This window comes from Capra hircus, chromosome 15 (assembly GCF_001704415.2).
Source record: "Capra hircus breed San Clemente chromosome 15, ASM170441v1, whole genome shotgun sequence".
Lineage (NCBI taxonomy): Eukaryota > Metazoa > Chordata > Mammalia > Artiodactyla > Bovidae > Capra > Capra hircus.
Genome location: NC_030822.1, coordinates 35,468,298 through 35,482,831, shown reverse-complemented (window position 1 = coordinate 35,482,831; position 14,534 = coordinate 35,468,298). Strand labels below are relative to the sequence as shown.

At 40.3% G+C, this 14,534-nt stretch overlaps 1 protein-coding gene across 1 annotated transcript; it reads right to left on the bottom strand.

Moving 5' to 3' along the window:
* Positions 13,049-14,014, bottom strand: LOC102181059 (olfactory receptor 688). Its single transcript, XM_005689774.3, has one exon. The coding sequence runs from the start codon at positions 14,012-14,014 to the stop codon at positions 13,049-13,051; it is 966 nt and encodes a 321-aa protein (XP_005689831.2).

Here is a 14,534-nt window from a genome sequence, read left to right as displayed (position 1 = left end):
GAAAGCCCATGGCTCCTTTACAGTTTCCAAAGCAACAGAAAAAAAGAGAACTTACCAAGTTCCCAAATTTAGATGCTATAGTGTATTGCAGAAGAATGCACACGGGCTCTGGAATAAAAATGCATCTGGATTTAAATCCTGGCTCCCGTACTTTCTGAATTTTTGACCATGGGTAGAGTCTCACTTTTTGGAAATTTAGTCCTAACCTATAAAATGAAATGTTGTGCCTAGGCTCTAAGGCTTAAATTAACTCTGTTAACTTAAATTAGCTTAAATTAAATTGTAAACAACATGGTACATTGCTTATCATTTAGTGGACTCTCAATGTTAGCTATAGTTTTAACTTGAAGTTTGTTGCCTGAAGATGTTTTAGATTTCATATATATGAGATTTCCAGTGTTTCCAGAGGCTCCTCTGCCTCCTGCTTACCTTCCAAGAACATCATCACCTCCAACACAACTGCCATCATAACCAGAAGTTTATTTTACAAATAAGATTATATAATGAATATAAAAGAGTGTGCTTAATCCCATCATCTATGGAGCAAAGACCAAGAAAATCAGGGACTGTGGCTTACATGCTATCTGTTGTGGGGAAGTCTTGAGAAATCTCATGGTTCCTTTACAGTTTTGAAAGCAACAGGAAAAAAGAGAACTTACCAAATTCCCAAATTTAGATGCTGCAGTGTGTTGCAGAAGAATGCACACGGGCTCTGGAATAAAAGTGCATCTGGATTTAAATCCTGGCTCCTGTACTTTCTGATTTCTTGACCATGGGTAGAGTCTCACTTTTTGGAAATTTAGTCCTAACCTATAAAATGAAACATTGTACCTAGGCTCTAAGGCTTAAATTAAATCTGTTAACTTAAATTAGCTTAAATTAAATTGTAAACAACATGGTACATTGCTTATCATTTAGTGGAATCTCAATGTTAGCTATAGTTTTAACTTGAAGTTTGTTGCCTGAGGAAGATGTTTTAGATTTTATATATATGAGGTTTCCAGGGTTTCCAGAGGCTCCTCTACCTCCTGCTTACCTTCCAAGAACATCATCACCTCCAACACCACTGCCATCATAACCAGAAGTTTATTTTAAAAATAAAATTATGTAATGAATATAAAAGAGTGTTTTAAAAATTATACTGTTGGGGTATGGAGATTCCTTTAAAAACTAAGAATACAGCTACCATACAACCCTGTAATCTGACTCCTAGGCATATATCTACAGAAAAACATGATTTGAAAGGATACATGCACCCTCATGTTCATTGCAGCACTGCTTACCGTAGCCAAGATGTGGAAACAACCTAAATGTCCATTGACCACAGAATGAATAAATATGAAATATGAAGCATTAGAGTGAAAGAGGGCTTCCCTGATGGTGCAGAGGTTAAAGCGTCTGCCTGCAATGTGGGAGACCTGGGTTCGATCCCTGGGTCGGGAAGATCCCCTGGAGAAGGAAATGGCAACCCACTCCAGTATTCTTGCCTGGAGAATCCCATGGGCAGAGGAGCCTGGTGGGCTACAGTCCACGGGTCGCAAAGAGTCGGACATGACTGAGCGACTTCACTTCACTTCACTTCAGAGTGAAAGAAGTCAGACACAAAGACACGTACTATAAAGCTTACATGTGGAATCTAAATAAACCAAACTCACAGGAACAATGGAATTGTGATTACCAGTGTCTAGGAAGTGGGAGAAATGGAAAAATGTTGGTTGAAGTGTACAAACTTCCAGTCTTAAGACAATTAAGTTCTGGGGATCTAATGTACAATATGATAATTATAGCTAATAATGCTGTATAATACACTTGAGAATTGCTTAGAGAGTAGATCTTAAATATTCTTATCACACACACAAAATGATAATCATATGATGGGGTAGAGGTGTTAGCGATACTATGGTGGTGATCATTTTGAAATATATGAGAGTATCAAGTCAGCATATTGTACATCTTAAACTTACACATTACATGTCAATTAAAGCAACAGTTAGAACTGGACGTGGAACAACAGACTGGTTCCAAATAGGAAAAGGAGTACATCAAGGCTGTATATTGTCACCCTGCTTATTTAACTTCTATGCAGAGTACATCATGAGAAATGCTGGGCTGGAAGAAGCACAAGCTGGAATCAAGATTGCTGGAAGAAATATCAATAACCTCAGATATGCAGATGACATCACCCTTATGGCAGGAAGTGACGAGGAATTAAAAAACCTCTTGATGAAAGTGAAAGAGGAGAGTGAAAAAGTTGGTTTAAAGCTCAACTTTCAGAAAATGAAGATCATGGCATCCGGTCCCATCATTTCATGGGAAATAGATGGGGAAACAGTGGAAACAGTGTCAGACTTTATTTTGGGGGGCTCCAAAATCACTGCAGATGGTGATTGCAGCCATGAAATTAAAAGACGCTTACTCCTTGGAAGGAAATTGTGACCAACCTAGATAGCATATTCAAAAGCAGAGACATTACTTTGCCAATGAAAGTCTGTCTAGTCAAGGCTATGGTTTTTCCAGTAGTCATGTATGGATGTGAGAGTTGGACTGTGAAGAAACTTAGCACTGAAGAATTGATGCTTTTGAATTGTGGTGTTGGAGAAGACTCTTGAGAGTCCCTTGGACTGCAAGGAGGTCCAACCAGTCCATTCTGAAGGAGATCAACCCTGGGTTTTCTTTGGAAGGAATGATGCCTAAAGCTGAAGCTCCAGTACTTTGGCCATCTCATGCGAAGAGTTGACTCATTGGAAAAGACTTTGATGCTGGGAGGGATTGGGGGCAGGAGGAGAAGGGGACAACAGAGGATGAGATGGCTGGATGGCATCACTGACTTGATGGATGTGAGTCTGAGTGAACTTCGGGAGTTGGTGTTAACAGGGAGGCCTGGCGTGCTGCAATTCATGGGGTCGCAAAGAGTCGGACACGACTGAGTGACTGAACTGAACTGAACTGAAGCCTGGAAAAAAACACTTGGAGGATAGGTATCAGTAGTCATTCAGCTGACAATATTATCATTTTTTCCTTTTCTGTGTGAATGGCAAGTAATGTTTTATTGTGTCAAATAACTAGAAATTTGAAGTTGTATGCTTACTAATATAGTCACTGATTTTCATAATTTTTGAATAATGAAAAGCAGATTTAACTTAACAGGATTTAATGAAGATAAATGAGATTGTGTTTGGGGCAATTCTTAAGCTGCCAAGTACTCTATATACAGTATTAAAATTATTCTTATGCCCCCTCCAGATGGATACATGAAAGCAATTGGGTTAATCTGGAAGCCTCGTCAGTGATTACTTCTCTTCTCCTCCTACACTTTGGAGTCTGAAATTGCTGATCATTGGTGGAAGAGTCAACATGACTTGTTGGAAAAGAGTTCAACTTCTCTTTACACAACTATCTTTAAACACAGCTCTCAAGTCTACCCATCCTGGTTTAAGGGCTGATTACTTGAGGTTTTCTGTTTTCATGTCCTGCTCTACATTAAACTACATATTCTGAGTGGTCACCCCTAATGGTTCCTACCACTGCTCCACAGCAGTGGAGAATCTATCTTCCAAGGAGCTGATGCTACCCATGTGTAAATTAATCCACAAGCCTCATGAAGCCTGTCCTCAGTACATAGTCCAGAATTTTTTTTATGTATATATCAAGAAAGACACTAAATCTATTGTCCTTTGAGTCATTCACATAGAATTTATTAGGCAGTGCTGGAGTTCAGAGTTCTGTGCTAGACACTGACTTTTACACAGGTTCGCTGGAGAGAGAAAAACAGTAAAAATTCATTTAGAACCCCCCACGCCCCCACCAAAGCCACTTGGAATTATTTGCCCAAGATTTGAATTTTATTGCAAAAATTTAAAATATTACTCCCTTATGGACTGTACGTGCTTCCCTGGTAGCTCAGTTGGTAAAGAATCTGCCTATAATTCAGGAGACCCAGGTTCGATCCCTGGGTGGGAAAGATCCCCTGGAGAAGGAATGGCTACCCACTCCAGTATTCTTGCATGGAAAACCTCATGGACAGAGAAGCCTGGAAGGATGCACATTCAATGTACATTTTCTTCTATTCTCTTTCAACTTCGTCAACATCCCAGTTACAGATGGTAATAGGGTTGTTCCCAGTGTACAAACGAGAGAAAAAAGAGGGAGGTTAGATAAATTGCAGACACTGTTCTGTGTCTTGCATTGCAGTTAACCAAGATAGAACAGAGGTTGTAAGTAAAATTGGAGTTTACTCCAATAGTAAGCAAAATTGGAGCTTACTATCTTACCAGATTGAAGAAAGACTAAGAAATTAAAAAGGGTAAGGATATGAAGTCTAGTCAAGGATATGGTTTTTCCCCAGTGGTCATGTATGGACGTGACTATAAAGAAAGCTGAGCACAGAAGAATAGATGCTTTTGAACTGTGTTGTTGGAGAAGACTCTTGAGAGTCCCTTGGACTGCAAGGAGATCCAACCAGTCCATCCTAAAGGAGACCAGTCCTGGGTGTTCATTGGAAGGACTGATGTTGAAGCTGAAACTCCAATACTTTGGCCACCTGATGTGAAGAGCTGACTCATTTGAAACGACCCTGATGCTGGGAAAGATTGAGGGACAGGAGGAAAAAGGGATGACAGAGGATGAGATGGTTGGATGGTATCACCGACTCAATGGACATGAGTTCGGGTAAACCCCGGGAGTTAGTGATGGACGGGGAGGCCTGGTGTACTGTGGTTCATGGGGTTGCAAAGCGTCGGACACGACTGAGCGACTGAACTGAATTGAACTGAAGGATATGAAACCATGAGAAGTATGGGAACTAACCCCCTCCATTTGTCATCTGTTTTTTATCTGTGTGACAAAACACTTGAAACAAATATTGTAAATCAACTATACTTCAATTTTAAAAAATTCATGACAAAAAGATGCAGATAGGTCTAGACTCTGTTGAGATCATTTTCATCCACTCATCAGGGAAGGTTATATAATATTAAACTACAAAATGAAGCTATTTTGGGGCAGGTGGTCTCATTACCTTTCTTCCAGGAAGCTTTGTGTTTTCAATACAAATTGGCTCCATATATGGTGAGGGAGGTTAGGCTTTGTCAAGCCACAGAAGAATTTGTTACATTCTTGCCATACACAATCGTTTTTTTACTACGCTGAATGAAAATCTGCTGCTTTCACTGTTAGACAAGCATTTGGCAACATTAAAAAATGTAATTGCTTAATTCATGTGCTATAAATTTACCCTTTAAAGCATACAGTTCAATAGTTTTTAGTATATTCACAGTTGTGCAGCTATCACCCACTATCTAATTCCAGAACACTTTTATCTTCACAAAAAGGAATCTGTTACCCATTAGCAATTACCATCATTCCCCCAGCATCCCAGCCACCAACAGACACTAGTCTGCTTTCTGTCTCTATGGCTTTGTCATTAAGCACATTTCATATATATGGAATTATACAATATATGACCTTTTATGTCTGGCTCTTTTAATTAGCATAGTGGTTTTTTTTTTAAAATTTTTATTTTACTTTACAACACTGTATTGGTTTTACCATACATTGACATGAATCCACCACGGGTGTACATAAATTCCCAATCCTGAACCCCCCTCCCACCTCTCTCCCCATATCATCTCTCTGGGTCATCCCAGTGCACCAGCCCCAAGCATCCTGTATCCTGTATCACACGTAGACTGGCGATTTGTTTCTTACATGATATTATACATGTTTCAATGCCATTCTCCCAAATCATCCCACTCTCTCCCTCTCCCACAGAGTCCAAAAGACTGTTCTATACATCTGTGTCTCTTTTGCTGTCTCACATACAGGGTTATCATTACCATCTTTCTAAATTCCATATATATGTGTTAGTATTGGTGTTTTCCTTTCTGGCTTACTTCACTCTGTATAATCGGCTCCAGTTTCATCCACCTCATTAGAATGGATTCAAATGTATTCTTTTTAATGGCTGAGTAATACTCCATTGTGTATATGTACCACAGCTTTCTTATCCATTCATCTGCTGATGGACATCTAGGTTGCTTCCATGTCCTGGCTATTATAAACAGCAGCATAGTGCTTTTAAGGTTCATAAGTATTATATCATGTAACATTGTGTCAGTACTTCATTCTTTTTTGTTGTTGAATAATATTTCAATATATGGATATGCCTTGTTTTGTTTATCCATTCATCAACTGATGGGCATTTCAGTTATATTCCATATGTGCAACTTTTAAATATAAATTCTTCTCATTGAAAACAATATGTATAGTTCTACTTAGGCAGGAACTACCTCTTGTATTTATTTTCATTTATATTATTAAAAAACCATTTATTTATTTGGCTGCATCAGTTCTTAGGATTTTTCATTGTGCACAGGCTTTCTAGTTGTGCCTGACCCTGTGATAGCTGAGAAGTTTTTCTTTGCATAGTCCTCTGGCTGGATGGCCTCACCATTTTCAACAAGGACTATTAGAGCTTGGCCTCATCTCCCTGGCCTTGTTCCAGATACAGCTATTAACCCTTGCACAAGTGAAGAAACTAATGAAGATAAAGACAGGCAAGTTGAGAAATCCAAGGATAGTGAGCCAGAGTATAGTCCAGGACAGAATCCTAGCAGGGTGGGCTGCCTCCCTTATTCCCCTCCCAGTGTCTTGGTATTGGCTGATTTCCTTACTACTGCAGAGGTACCGTGAAGCGCCGTGAAGCTGTCCTCAGGTTGGTGTGTCCTTCAGGGCTGCTTCCGCCCATGGCTGCTGCCGCCTCTGTTTAGATGTTTGTGGCTCAGCGCAAATCTATCCCCCTCCCTACCACTCCTGGGGTTTGGGGACTACATCACGGCTGTGAAATGACCTGATCTTGCACTGAGCCTCTCTGGCTCCCTGCTTGAGTCAGGTTATTGTTTTATTCCAGCAAGAGGGACCCTTGGTGACTTTGGGGGTTTATCTTGGTTATCTGTGAACCATCCCTTTCAAACCTAATCTTGGGAGGCAGTACCACCAGATGAACAGTTCTGCCAGGGTGAATTGTAGGTATAAGCTGTGTTCTCAGGAATTTCCTGGCTGTCCAGAAGTTAGGGATCTGAGCGTCCACCTCAAGGGGCACAGGTTTGATCCTAAGGTCCTGTATGGCTGGAAAAAAAAAAAAAAGATGTGTTCTCCCTTCTATCCACAGTTGGGTTTCTCCCCACTCATTCTAGCAAGTAAAGTCAGTTTTGTTATAATGTGACACATGCTACATTATAAAGTCTTAAAAATCACCATGCTATGCAAATCCTACATGAAATCCATAGGATTTATGGAAGAATGGAGTTAGGAGCACAGTATGCAAAAACTTTGTCAATGGCATGTAAAAAAAAGACAGAGAAAAAATATAAACAGTACCAGAGTTTTACACATGTTAAATGATTAAGAACAATACAAATACTACAAAGAATACAATACTTTGAAAAAGACATGGAGTTTGTGGAAGTAGGTAAACAGATTGCAGCTTGTAAGTTATTTTGAAGTGGTAGAAATAACTATCTGAAATCAAATGGAAAGTTGTGAAGTGAATGGAGGTAGCTGGTAGATATTTGGAGTGTGTGCTGAGTGTGTGTGTTTTGTGTACTTCTAACGTAGTTTGTTTTCAGCTTGATGCAGCTTTCTCCCTTCAACCCGTGTTACTAGTGTACAAAATTGCCCAAGGGCAAATGTGAAATTCAGTTATGCTCAAATTGTTTCAAAACATATCATTGGTTTTGGGACATATTTGTATGTTCAAACCAAGTGACACAGCAGAACTGAGTGTATGTAATCACTTTCTCCTCTGTCAACAGACTTCCTTTCTCCCATATCATGAACCTCAGTAAATGACTGTCAACTTAAAACAACTCTGTTCCACATATTTATCCCTAGGTCTTTCCGTGGGACTTTCCAGTCTTATTTCTCTATCCTCGGGATCTGCCTATTATCTTCTAAGCTGCAGTGCACATGGGGGTACAGGTTTCTTTTCAAATTAGTATTTTTAGTCTTCTTTGGATAAATACTAAGAGTGGACTTGTTGGATGATACATTTGTTCTATTTTTAATTTTTTGAGGAAACCCATACTGTTTTCCATAATGGCTGCACAAACTTTCATTTCCGCCAACAGTATACAGGTATCCCCTTTTCTCCACATTCTTGGCAAAACTTAACTATTTCTCAAATTACTTACAAGTGAAAGTCACGCAGTCGTGTCTGACTCTTTCAGACCCCATGGACTATATATTCCATGGAATTCTCCAGGCTAGGATACTGGCGTGGGTAGCCTTTCCCTTCTCCAGAGGATCATCCCAATGCAGAAATCGAACCCAGGTCTCCCGCATTGCAGGAGGATTCTTTACCAGCTGAGCCACAGGGAAGCCCAAGAATACTGGAGTGGGTAAACTATCCCCTCTGCAGTGGATCTTCCTGATCCAGGAATCTAACCAGGGTCTCCTACATCACAGGTAGATTCTTTACTGAGCTATCAGGGAGGCTCAAAAATTTTGTACTATTTCTCAAATTGCTTACAAAGGGACTATTTAGAAGGATGTGGTCAGTACAAGATCCTAAGTGATCCTAAATGCAGTTATCTAGGGCTCATAAGTAACAGCACATGTCACCACCTCGAGCTGTGAAGGGTTGAGTGACTGGATTGCTGAAGTAGAGAGCTGGCATAGAGAAGGTTACCTCTAGAGGAGGTTCTTTTTTGGGTTGATGTTGTTGAATTTATTTTATCTTTTCTGGTTTGAGTTATGTTTGTAAACATTTATGTCACTCTTTCATGTTGATTTTCCTCAAAAATTTTGTATTTGGTAGTAAAGAAAAATTGCACTCAACAGGATGAGCAAATGGAAGTTGATTTTATTTGATACTATTGCCAGCAGTGGGGGAGAAAACACAGACCACGTCTAGATACTCAGTTCTACTAAAACAGAAGGTGGAGTTGGGCTGGGGTAGGTGTCAGGAGAAATCGGTTTCAGCCCTGGGCTGTGCTAGTGGAAAAGTACTAGAGGACTTTAGGGAGAGGTTGATCAGTAGGGTTTGTCAAGCATATGGAGTTATTCCTGAGATTGCAAAGGCTTTTGTCTGTGATTAGGCCATCTGTGCTTGCTAATTGCTGCTTTTGGAAGTTAGGTTCCATAGAGGATGAGAGATAGGGTGCTATCTCCTTCGATGTTTACATTTTAGGAGAAAGTTCCCAGGTCTTGAGAAAGACATTTATTTCTAGGTTGTAAAACTGAGAAAAGATTGACAGAAGGTTTATTTATATGGCAAAAGGGTAGAGAAAGAATTTACAAGTTTTCTCAAGCAGATGTCCTAAGAATAGGGAGGCTAGATGCTAACAGGGAAGAAATCTGTCTAAAGTTTAGACCAAGTCATCTTGGTCATTGGCTAATTGCTTTTCTTTCTAGTTGGCAATCTCAGAGTGCTGCTGTATTTGTTTAATGCAACCTGCTGCTGGGGAGATATGGGGTGTGCCGGGGTAGATTTATGGTTAAGCTTCTTTTCCATGTCTCATGGGGCATGAATATTTGCATCCATTTGGGTCGCCATCCTATTTTCTGACCCAGTCACCACTATTCTGGAACACTTACCCCTCTTGCCTGACTTTTGGCTCACTTCTTGGTCTAACAGTGTATGTGCAAAAGGCTGTCCTGCCTACCTGCTCCTACTCTGCTACCCATTAATCAGCAAGTTGATTTTCTCATGCTGCCCCCCTCCCCACTCTTTTAGAATTAGATATTTCTGAATCTGACAATCAGTATTATGTTTGTAGCAGTCCTTTTCCGTGCACCTTTTGGGTTTCCATTCTTTCCGATAATTCTTTTATAGATGTCTTTCTTCTTTTGGAGTTTCTTTACAGTTTCTCTTTTTAAAATGGCTCTGCATTTGTTTTGTATCATGTTATAGATCGACTTACTATTGACTATCTTGTCAGTATTACTAAGTTTTAGAGTGGAAGGAGGAGGCTGCCGTGAATGCTGAATTTGTCATGTAGATTCAGAAATCTTTGGAACTTATTTACTCTGGAATCTTTGAGACCTTCTTCATGGCAAACTATGTTACATATTTCTGAAAATATTGCATGGAAAGAATGTGATGTATATTTTCTGTTTTCAGAAGTTAGTACATTCAGAACATATTCAAACCCAACTTTCTATAGCATTCCATCATCACAGAGGCTGGGAATGTAAAAGACTTAACTTTTGAGTCTTTCTTGCAATCAGATCTGAACAACAGACTCATTTCTGGCCAACCAGGTATGAGTAAAATTCTGTCAAGACTCCCTTTAAAATAACTTCCTTCTTGTCTGGAATGTGGGGATGAAGGTATCTATAATTTAGAATGACAGAGCAGAAAGTTGCAAGAGCCTGATTCCTTCATGTCAAAACTGTTGCTGTTGTTCAGTCGCTAAGTCATATCTGACACTTTGCAACTTCATGGACTGCAGCACTCCAGGCTTATCTGTCCCTCACTATCTCTTGGAGTTTGCTCAAAATCATGTTCATTGAGTTGGTGATGCTATCTAACTATCTCTTCCTCTGCTGTCCCCTTCTCTTTTTGCCTTCAACATTTCCCAGCATGGTACAACCAGTGCTGCTTTAATAATTCTGAACTACCTGACTGTGGTGTGTATATGTGTGTGATGAGAAAAATAAGCTCCAGTTTGGTTGGCCGCTATTATCTATTGTCTCATATACAGCCAAACACAATCCTAATAGTTTGTTACCTAAAGTTAAGGAGGCACATCTCTCTCCTTCTTGATGTTCTGTGCCATGTGCTGACCAGTCCTTTGCCATAACACTTCTGTTTACTCTTCACTCACTCTCCAGAGTTGGAGGACACTCTTGTCTTAATCTGAGTGGTTAATGAAAAGAAATGTTGAATAGAGCTCAGTCCTTTTCTCTCTCCTAGTCTCTAAACCATGTGTTTCTATGACTCTCAACCATGTGGTAACCCCATTTTTAAAGGTCCTATATCTGCAGGGAATCTGCAGTTGGGGAAGGTCAGTTTGATTCAAGAAATTGCTAACATTCAGCTAACTGACAGCATATTGAAGAAGAGGGTATACAAATCTATGAAATTTAGGCATTCAAATACATGTTTTTGTTGTATTTTCCTTTTTCTACTTGCAGCCAAGGCAGATTTCCGGGAAGATATCACTATGCACTTAAGAAATAAGGAATTATACTTCACCTACTTGAAGGTGGTGTATCTACTGCTGCTGCTGCTAAGTCACTTCAGCCATGTCCGACTCTGTGCGACCCCATAGACGGCAGCCCACCAGGCTCCACCATCCCTGGGATTCTCCAGGCAAGAACACTGGAGTAGGTTGCCATTTCCTTCTCCAATGCATGAAAGTGAAAAGTGAAAGTGAATTCTCTCAGTCATGTCCGACTCTTCACGACCCCACGGACTGCAGCCTACCAGGCTCCTCCGTCCATGGGATTTTCCAGGGAAGAGTACTGGAGTGGGTTGCCATTGCCTTCTGAGTGTATCTACATATATTATTTAGAATTTTTCTGCTTAAGAGGTTTGTCTATTCTCCCTTACATATTTATTTATTGGATCATTTATTTATATCAGAATGGAGTCATGGATATTTATTTTGTAATTTAGCTATAATCCAATACTAGAACTTCTGACCTGTAAAGAGCTTTTTATCATCACTCCTATCCTTACAACAACAACAACAACAAAAAGCTGAAAAAAGGAAATTCAGTAACTTTTCTTGGACTCATCAGAGAACTGACATTGCAGGGTAACTTCTACCCCCAAATTTAGGGGGACAGGTAAAGACAGAGAATACAGAGAACCTGGCTAATAGGAGCAGAAGCTACTGGAGCCATCAACCGGTAGGAAACTTCAAAGGTAATTTAGACAAATCCTGGAGGATGTGTGTGGAGTAGCATGAAAATGAGAAACACTTGGAGCTGTAGTCTTAGGGAGGCTCCACACTTTAAATCCAGAAATTCTAGCAGATTCGTATAGTGAAGATCCAAGAATGGATTGTGAAATAAGCCCAGAGCATGCTCCATGTTAGAGGCCTCCTCTCCAGGGGAAAAGACTTTACTAGAGACATATCCTACCTGGAGTGGGGGATATTTCTCTGACTCCAGGTTGTTGGTTAGTTCTGTGACTTCAGTTCTCTGATGGGTCCAGAAAAACAGTTGATTTTTAGTTTGTTCAGGTTCATCTTAATATAAGGATGGGAGTGGCAACTTAAGTTCTTTTTATATGTTGGAACAGAAAAGAAATCTGTCTGTGTTTTCTTTGACGCTCAGATCTTGGCCACATAGTTTTTACTAATTTGTTAGTTTTCCATTCTCTCTCTACCCTTATTCTACCTAGGAGGATTTGTCTGAGTTATCCTTATCAGCCTGTTGGTAGAATGGAAATCCAATCTCTTGGATGGTAAGATTAGAATAAATTCCAGTAGTTCTTTTGGGATTTATTTTTCCCTCCCTGAAATGTTAAAGGATCTCAGGGACTTAGTCCAAGCACCATATGGAAAGAGAAACAGGCAGTTTGACCCATGCATTTGTACACTACTTTTTATCAGCTGCAATACTTCTGCTCGGGGTGTATGGGATCACTGTGAAAAAACAGGTGGAAGCAGATGGTTCATAGATAAGCCTTGTCCATAGATATAATAAAGCCTTTCTGTTTAACTCACTCTGTCAAAGTAAGATGATTCAATTCTTTGAATATTCATAGCCTAAATTTTGCTTGGGTTCCAACCTCACTCTACAACTTCCTTCTTGTTTGACCTTAGGAAAGTTTCTCAACTTTCTTGCCTCATCTGCAAAATGTGTAAATAACAATGGGTCTTGCTTCACAGGGTTGTTCTGGGAATTAAATGAGTTAATATTTGTGAAATGTCTAGAACAGTGCCTTGCACATAGTATGTACTATGCAAAACAGGTGAATTAATTTGAATTGATGATCCTACTAATTGCGATATTAAAATTTTGTCCCAGAATGACTGGGCTCCAAAGCCTGTGCGTTTTCAATACCAATGGTAACTTTCTGCTATTTAAAGCTGGCTCACTTCCTAGACATATTCTCACCCAGACCAAACAGCCTTTGGAAGCCCACTCTCAGCTCCTGGGTCCTAAGGGCATACACCATAGGGTTAAGGGCTGGGGGGATGACACTATGCAGCACGTTGAGAAGAACAGGGATGATGGGAAACTTTCTTCCTGCCAGATGGGTGACAGATACTACAATAATAGCAGTGTAGAAAAAGAGAATGAGGGTGAGATGAGAGCTGCAGGTACTCAGGGCCTTAGATGTTGCTTCAGCAGAGTTCAACCTCAGCACTGAGCGAATAATCAACATGTAGGAAGCAAAGACCAGACCCATGTCACTCCCAACCATAAACCAGGCCAAGGCCAAATGGTAAAATCTATTAATAGTGATGTCATCACAGGCCAGACTGGTGACCCCCAAGTTAGAGCATAGGCAGTGGTCAATCTCATTCCTGGAGCAGTAGTGTCTCTGGGCAGCAAGCACCGGCACTGGGATGATCAGTAGGCCATTCCTGAGCATCATGGACAGTGTGACTTTGATCACAAAAGTCTCAGTGACTATGGAAGAGTACTGAAGGGGATAGCAAATGGCTACATACCTATCCACAGCCATGCAGAGGAAGATGCCTGACTCCATGCCCATGAAAGAGTTGATGGCATACATCTGAGCAAAGCACTCAGAGAGACTGATGGTCTTGGCATTAAACCAGAAAATGGCCAGGATTTTGGGCATGATGGTAGTAGCCAGGCCAATGTCCACCACAGCCAAGATACCAAGGAGGTAATACATGGGCTGGTGTAAGGTAGACTCATGACGGATGGTGATCAAGATGAGGAGATTGGCACCAAGAGCTAAGAGGTAGAGTAGAGCCAGGGGCAGGGAGAGCCAGTGTTGCCAGCTGTGAATGCCTGGAAACCCCATTAGGACAAATTCAGTCACTTGAAACCCTGAGCCGTTGGTTATACTTAGGGTAGTATTCATGTCATGGGATGTCTTCTTCTCAACATTTATCTGTGAATTAAGGGAAAACAAGAATAGGCTGCGGTTAGCCCAGTTGAGGGTCAAAATTCATGTAGAAGGATATAAGATTCACCAACGACTCAGTTCTTTTTAGCATAACATGTCTCAACTTGCTTGAGACCCTCGGAAAAAGTTCAGATAAGAACAATGAAAGAGCCAAAACAGATTCTAAGATAAAGCTTTTAGCAGAATAAAAGTGAAGCTTTATGGCTTTGTTTTCTTGAAATTTTGAATAGTTATTTTTAATATGTGGGGGTTACGAGCACAAAGCAGAACACATATGCATATGTAAAGAATCCAAACTTTCAGGAGGTAAAGTTTAAGGGCAGCAGTGTTTTCTCTATTCTTGGAGATCTTAAGAAAGAGAATAAGCCACAATAAGAACCTTGCTTTTCTCTAAACAGCACCTGAAGCTGACAAATTATTTCTGACAAAACCCATCTCATTTAATCTTCATCAAATAGCTGTTGCTATTCACACA